Consider the following 8,204-nt stretch of genomic DNA (forward strand, 5'->3'; position numbering starts at 1 on the left):
AAAGAATGAAAATAAAGTTACATATTTTATTTCAAGTAAATATTATCTAATCAAAGAATTTTCTTGAATAAAATAAATAAATAATAAAATATCATTAAGCATTTCTCTATGAACTTATTGCTTTTATTTTTCTTGACTATTTTTCAGTACTAAATAAAAGAATTTTGTAAAAAAAAAATAGTAACTATGATATTCCCATCACATGTTTGGGTAAGCCTGTTCAGTATTCTGTCATTATTTATCCAAACTAGTGGTTATCTTTTTGGTAAGTTAGGAGCATATTAATTGCCCTAGTTTGAAGTTATTGACTTAGTTGATCTGGTTTTTCATCTTGAATGTTCGAAACCGCGTGCGCATGCATGTACATGGACTAAAGATGGATATTCAAATTCTCATTTTTAGAATATAATTTTTTGGGAGGGATGAAATAAATTATACATATTTTCTCCCAAGTAAAAGCTATCTAATATTTATCATTCAAGTTTTAAAATTTTCTTTATCAATGTTTTTTCATTTGCTGAAAGCAATTTTATTTGACACTCAAGAACATCTGCTGCATGTTTTCGATCGTTATCAACTTTAAAATACATATGGTCATTTATTTTAAAAAAATAAAAATTAAGTAAATGTTATTTATATAAAACGATAATAAATAACACTACAATTTTGAAGTAGCTATAACAAATTAAATTATAATTATCTAGGTTATAAAATTCATGTTTTAATTGCACTGTTTCTATATTCCATGGCCTTTCAATGGGTTCAGGTCGTCACCCTCCTCCTCCACAAAGAAATCTTTAGACAATTCAAAATACTAAACTGAAACTTTAAATAAACACAAAGAACTAAAAGAATAATTTTGTTAAAAAATATAAAAAAAAAAATGATGAATTTGCATGTACAACCTAAAACTACTTTTAAGGAAGCAAAAATGGAGAAAGCATTGAGTGAGTGAAATTTCTAGGAATTAAAGAAGACCTAAGGGTTGAGAAGAAGGGTCAAAGAGTGGATGGATCATCATCATCATAATCATCATCCATCCGACCAAGATCCTCTCTGAGTGTCATACTGGAACTTTGAATCAATCGCTCCAAGGCCTGAACTACCTTTGACACAGCTGGCCGAAATTCGGGCTCAGACTGATAGAAAGAAGCATGCATAGATGTTAATGTTAGTGTGATCAAGTAGATTAATGATTATATATGAAGATGCAAATGGAAATGCAATACTGATTTTGGTATTTAAGTCACCTGGACAGAGAGGGCGATGATATCAGCAAATCGGAACAGTGACTTGGGTGGGTAAAGTCCCCGGAGGGCAGGGTCCACAATATTTTCCACTGCATTAATGTCCCGAAGCTGTGGGGTGGCCCAACGAACCAGACACCGTTCTGCTTTTGGTTTTGAACTGAAGACAAATAAATCAAACTTAGCTAATATGCCATATATTAATTGCACTATAAAAATTATAAAATCCACATAATGCACCTGTCTAATGGCATTCGACCTGTCAAAAGTTCCAGCATCACTACCCCAAAACTGTATACATCACTCTTCAGCGTATACGCAGATGGTTGTGTGCATTCTGGTGCATTATATCCTGCCCCAAGATTTTGGCTCGTCCGCTGCAAAGAACCAAAACCTTGGAGTTTTTATCAAAATCACAACATAAGATCCCAAAAGCAGTTCCAATTTTCTGTATAATTTATAACGCCCTTTCACATTAAATACGGGAATTGGACATGTTCATTAGGTATTTTAGATGCAAAATATCACACAACCAAAAGTGAGACCCTTCTCAATTTCGTTCTCTGATTTTCCCTCTTTGAAGAAATTTCATTTTACATCTTGTATGATTATGTTTTCTTTGAGATCATTAATTGTTTCCTTAGTTTTAGTTTTCATATGACTCATTCATCCCAACCTAAGCAGCAACGTAAGCAGGACACTAGAGAGAGGAAGTTATGACTTGAAAACTATATTTATCTTATTATTAGGAACCAAGAAAGCAAAATATACCTGCACCTCTTTAATGTTAAATTTTTGTTTAATAAAAGAAGAAAATACAATTTTAATGCTTGGACTCTTTTTTAATATTGTGAGAAAATGGTATGTCATTTATCCGGACCCAAACTTTATTTGCTATATTTTAATATTGCAAATCACGACATAAATATATTAATCCTTATTTCGACTGATAGTTTTTTTAAATGTTTACTTTAAGATGCATGATAAAAATTTATTTATAATAATTTTATTAAAAATTACAAAATTTAAAACATTAAATATCCATGAAATAATTGTCCCCACCGACTCTCTCAGTTTAAAAGCAAAAGTATTATGGTTCCAACGTCCACCAATTAATATATAGTACCGTTCACAAGTAAAGACATCCATTTAATATAGTTCCAAAGTTAACTTTATGGATTTCTAATACTAATTGTGGCACAAATATTAGAAATTCAAACGGATATAATTGAAATGTCTCTTGTTATAGAAATAGATCGACAACTGAATGTATTTCACCCAAGGAGGAGACATGGTTCTTTTATCCATTAATGAAGTTGAATTTTGAGGAAGATGAAAAAAAGGTAAATTAAGTTAAAAAATAAAATTGAATAAACGACAAAATATCAGAAGCATGCAAACCATTTCTTTAGAAAGAATTTTTCAAAACACGTGTCAAAAATATAATGCACCAGATTTTCACTTGTATTTTTTGTCTAGAAATTCATCTATCTACAATGTTTGCCCTAAGCAACATGTAGACCGCTTTTTAAAATCTTGCAATTGATATCAAGAAAGGTTTTTTTAGTTAGTAAATAGCAAATTTTATAAAAAAATATATATATTAAGATGTATTAAATAATATAGATGTGAATATTTTTATATTTTTAATTACATAATCAATATTTTAAAAACACTAATATTTTCCTATAAAAAGGATATAATCAAAATAGCTTCTTTATTCCTAACTTTTTTCAGGCTTGTTCTACAGTTTCAATACATCGTTGCATTATATATATTTATAGACAGTGAAAAACACTGTTTGTAAGGGCAAAACAAACGCCAATATATTAACAAGAACGACTCAGGCAAAAATAAAACTACGCAGGCAACATTTATAGGAAAATCATATCAAAATTCCAGAGGCAGTAAAGTAAAGGAAACAAGTATAGAATACTATGGAAACAAAAAGGAAAACCTGGTGGAATGATGCCAAACCATAGTCTGCGAGACGGGGATTCAGATCTGTGTCAAGCAAAATATTGGAGGACTTGATATTCTTGTGTAACAATGAAGGAGAACAAATTTCATGTAGGTACCTGAATATTTAGATCGCGAGAACAAAATGAATGGTGTTAATAGTATTTAAATGCATTCAATGTAAAAAAAAAATATTATAATTAGAACTGAGATCCGCAATTGGGTCTAATATATATATCGTAAAGTTCCAACCATATATAAATTATCGAATCCAAAATCTGCCGAGCATTTGAATTTATATAAATAGTTATTTATCATTATACTTTAGTAATATATTTCTTACACATATCTATTCTACAAATTAACACAAGTTTTTAATATAGTTATAGCACATTGATTATAATCTGGATTTTAAATGCTAGTAAAAAACAAAGACGAATGTGATATTCCTATCTAGCTATAGAAGCATATCCATATCCATGAATATGTAGTGAGCTATGTTAAAATGCAAGTATATATGAATGATAGATGTATACTAACTCAACAGCCCGAGCTGTTCCCAATGCAATTCTGATTCGTGTGTTCCAAGTTAGAGGTTTGCTGAAGTCATCTGACAAATGTAAAAAGTCATGAAGAGAGCCATTTCTGTAATAATCATATACTAGCAAGTGCTCCCGTTCAGAGCAATAACCAACAAGCTCAACAATATTTTGGTGGTGAATTTTGCCGATAATTGAAACAATCTGAGAGAATTCCTCAGGAGAACCATCATGGAAAAGTGAAGGGTCGATTTTTTTTACAGCCAATACCTGATAGAAAAACAGAAGTTTATATGAATCAAAGTAAGTGCTTCTTTTGTTTTTTAATTTAATTGCAGCCATGGTTGTCCCATAGCCGTGCCATGACCCAATACTCGAAAGCTAATCTTACGATTTTTTCATGCACATATACTAGTGTATCCACCACTAGTTTATACTAAAGCTCACATGTAGATTAATTAAACTTCAAACAGAAAGTACCTTTCCATCAGCATATTTAGCCCGATAAACACGTCCAATGGATCCTTCACCAAGAAGTCGACCTGAAGCAAAATTTGCAGTAGCAGTCTTCAGCTCTTCAAATGAAAAAGGACTAACACGGATTGATGTGCTTCTTCTTACTTTTAGACGATTTGCAAACTTGTTGTCGTTAAACGATTGCACACAATCAGAGACTGATGACCTAACACTAACTGATGGAGTTTTTTGCAAAGCCTTTATGTCAATTGAAGTGGAATCCAATGATTTAAATCCTGTCACCAATATAACTACTGAAGTCAGTTAAATTAATTTGTCAACTCCATATTGGCCGTTGTCATGATTTTCCAAAATAACTAAAATTATATAACAATTTCTTTGTTTTAACAGCCACCAAAAATTTGTCAAGATCAGCTCTTCCAAAATTTGTCATGCTTGCAGAAGGAGTGCTCATTGCATCTACTTGGCGTTCTGTTTTTTCTCTATCTTATTTGCTGGATCTAGAGTCCAAGCTCCTCAGTATTCTCCTCTGATGTATATGGATCTGAACTTCCTTTGTTAGATAAATAATACTATGTGAATCTCAGTTTTTATCAGAAGATTATATCAACTTCAGTCATGACACGAGAGGGAACATTTAAATCTATATTCAATCCTCCTTCCAAAGAAGAAGAAAACTAGAATGAAATTTTCATCCAATGTAAATAATTAAATCTATCATTAATCACAGACAGTGCCTATTGGTTGACATATAAATAAGAATCACAAGAAGTTCTGTAAATAAAAAAAGCACCTTTGTATTCTTTGCTGACACTGGTGTTGGAATCTTTTGATAACTCCTGAGATGAAAGGGTCGCAAAAGATTTATGCTGGCTATGCTTCTCTTCATCGGTAAAATGTGAAGAAGGTGATGATGACTTTCTTTTAGAAAGAGCAACGGCAACTATAATTATTGCTAGTAGGCCAAAAGCTGCGCCTGCTATGGCTAATTCCCTGACAACAGGTTTTTTATTGTTTTTCTCGTCGGAATGATGCTTGATAGGGGGTGTACCAGGAGGAGGAGGAGGTGCTGGTCCGCTTGACCAAGAGTTTCCTCCAGTACTTTGAAATTAACAATACAAAGTTAGAGAAACAACCTAAATCTGCATATTTCAACAAATGACTGTTACAAAATACTTACTGCAATCTCTTTATATCCTTTAACTCCTCAGGGAACCAACCAGTAAATTTGTTGTTTTCAACATTCCTGTTTCAATTAAAATAGTAATAAAATTTTGAAAACTAAAATTTTACTCGTTAAGTAAAAATATCTTTGTCTTTACCAAAGTGATATTCATAAATTGACTAAACAACTCTGACTTTTTAGTTCCTCATAATGAAAGATGTTGCACAAGCTTTTACTGAACTTACAAATCTTCAAGTGGGAGGTTGGCAAGGACATTTACTGAACCCGTGAATTGATTGTTTTGTAGGTGCCTGTACAAGAACAAATAGGAGTTTAGAGTGAAGATGTGTCCGTGTGTATATTCCCTGCCTGTGATAGTGATTGTGTTCTTACAACTTCTTGAGGTTTCTGAGCGATTTGAGACTATCAGGTAGGTTCCCTGATAGCGAATTAAATGATAAATCCCTACATGTTATTCAATGATAAATGGTTAATAAAATTGTCATGTCTGGAGAAACCTGACAATCATATATTAAGAAACAAAATAAGTGAGGTGTTTCCATAGAACAATCTCAAAAGTAAAAATGAATCGTCTCCCAAACATCAATGCATGAGTTTACTTTGGCCAAATTAGGTAAATTTTAGAAAAGTCATTGGAGAAAAAAATCAACATTAAAAATGAGTAAAAATTATTTCATAAATTTAAAACAACTTATGCTTCTTAATTCTTTTAAAAACTCCTTCATTTAGCTTCGCTTAAAATCAGTATAAATAAATTACTCATTTACATGCCTTAATGCAAAATTATACACTGCTGGAACTCAGTTCTTTGCAATAGCTTCTACTTAACTCGAGTTAAATGCCAAAATCATCAATAGCATGGAAGTGCAGATCTTGATACTATAAAACTTGCTGCAATTATGATCACACTTACAGCTGTTGGAGTTTACCGAGGTTCCCAAACATATCACCCAACTGGTTATTGAGTTGATTATGAGCAATATTTCTGCACACATGACATGTTGACGAACAAAAGAAAAGTTGCAAGAAAAATGATGAGTAAAAAATAGAAAGACACTTTACTTACAGGTAGTCGAGGTCACTGATCTGAGAAATGGAATAAGGTACGCCTCCAGTGAAGCCATTCTTAGAAAGATCTCTGCATGATTATATAAAGAATTATTGAAGGAAAAACATATGGCGCCAACCAACAAATGCATGCACTTAAATTGTTAATTATTAAGCTGACTTACATGTAACGAGCATTTGGAGGAAGTTGATACGGTATCTCACCCTTGAGGTTGTTGTTGCTCAAATCACTGTACTATGAAAAATTAATGCACGGCATTTGAGTGATGCTCTCTTATTAAAAAAAAAAAAATGAGAAAGAAAGGAAGTGTGTATTTGAAGATATGGGCCTCACAAATAGGTAACTGATGTTAAGCTAGACAACTGGTAGCTCATTGATCCAGTAAGTCCAAGGTCAGATAAATTTCTGGTGAAAGTAAAAGTAGTTAGAATGTCTCAACTGCATCCAACCACGACCACAACCAATAGGACTAGGTAGTCTAATAAATACTATATTAATCTCTGTTGATGAATTTAGATTTTAGATAGATATATTATATTACATTTCCGTGACAGAAGAGCCTGAGCATTTGATTCGTTCCCAGGAATTGCCACAAGGATCACCTCCGCTTGATTTCCAGCCACTGAGTTGTGAAGGGGAATTTAAGCTGCTATACATCGCATTAAGGGCTGAAACTGCACAAGTTGGTTCATCATTGAGCATGCATAAGAATTTGGATATATTAATCATATATCTATGCATGCATGCAAAGGTACGTACCATCCTGGGAGGCAGTTTTGCAATGAACTGCGGTGGTTGAGACTGCAAGCAAAGCAATCCACAACCTTGCAAGCTTAAGGTTGTGGTGCATTATAATTTTTAGCACAATGGAATGACGCAAGGCAGAAAGAAAATTAAACAAGTAAAGTGGTGTTTTCTTTTGATCCAAAAGAGAAAGAAAATTACAACATTGAATTTGAAAGAAACATAACATTCCTTCAAAACCCAACACCATTTCAAATGCCTAAATTTAGGAGAGAGAAGCAAACGGGTATGAATTTGACGCCTAAAAATGGCTGGTAGCGCACTCTTTTGCGGAGCTGTTCCCGCAGATTTAGAAAATATCTACTTTATACTTAGGGTTTAAAATAAATTTATATTGATCGTTGACATATAAATAGTTAACGATTAGCGTAATGCATTAATTACTTACACATTCAAAAATTAAAGCTTAGGATTATATATAGACAGAAAAATATTATTTGTATAATAAACTTGTTATTTTTTTTATATATAAATTATAGGGACAAACGAAAACGAAAGAGAAGAGTTCGGTGTCCTACTTATGCTTTGGCCACCCAAAATTTTTCAAATATTTTATATTATTATTGTATTTTATGAATAAAATATTTTTTGAAACCCATCGAACCATGTCAAAATTCTTTCGTTGTTGATTCAAGTGATATTATTTAAGTATATAAAGTCTTAAGTTTAAGTTTTTATGTATATAAAAAAAATTTAATAGTAATTTATTCACACCATCTAGATGCACGACTTAAGTCGGATGTAGATTAAATTGAATGAGAAAAGAAAAAATAAACAAACTCCTTCGTTCATTATTGTTTCTTCCATGGCTCTACCACTAAGTCCATTGCGTCGATTTTCTACCAGTGGCTATCGAGCCACTCTGCTTACCCTTAAACATATACATAAGATATTTATCAACTGATGCTAATTAAAATATTTCG

General features: G+C 32.2%; 1 protein-coding gene across 1 annotated transcript; it reads right to left on the reverse strand.

The window, feature by feature from the left end:
- Positions 1-998: 998 nt before the first annotated feature.
- On the reverse strand, positions 999-7,327 carry LOC113857244 (protein STRUBBELIG-RECEPTOR FAMILY 5-like). Its single transcript, XM_027489042.1, has 16 exons — positions 7,237-7,327; positions 7,019-7,151; positions 6,811-6,882; positions 6,641-6,706; positions 6,475-6,546; positions 6,322-6,393; positions 5,781-5,852; positions 5,633-5,698; positions 5,403-5,468; positions 5,016-5,323; positions 4,226-4,497; positions 3,747-4,015; positions 3,205-3,325; positions 1,488-1,624; positions 1,251-1,407; positions 999-1,139 (listed from the first exon to the last, which is right to left on the reverse strand). Exons 1-16 carry the CDS (start codon positions 7,325-7,327, stop codon positions 999-1,001), a joined length of 2,115 nt encoding a protein of 704 aa, XP_027344843.1.
- Between the last annotated feature and the right edge of the window lie 877 nt (positions 7,328-8,204).

The sequence above is a fragment of the Abrus precatorius genome, unplaced genomic scaffold (assembly GCF_003935025.1).
Source record: "Abrus precatorius isolate BTA unplaced genomic scaffold, Abrus_2018 Scaffold153, whole genome shotgun sequence".
In the NCBI taxonomy this organism is placed as follows: Eukaryota; Viridiplantae; Streptophyta; class Magnoliopsida; order Fabales; family Fabaceae; genus Abrus; species Abrus precatorius.

Coding starts and splice junctions, on each gene's coding strand:
- LOC113857244 (XM_027489042.1), bottom strand. CDS start 7,327: ATGCACCACAACCTTAAGCTTGCAAGGTTGTGGATTGCTTTGCTTGCA. Junction 1,408..1,487: donor GGTCGAATGCCATTAGACAG/GTGCATTATGTG, acceptor ATTTGTCTTCAG/TTCAAAACCAAAAGCAGAAC. Junction 1,140..1,250: donor TCATCGCCCTCTCTGTCCAG/GTGACTTAAATA, acceptor TCTTTCTATCAG/TCTGAGCCCGAATTTCGGCC.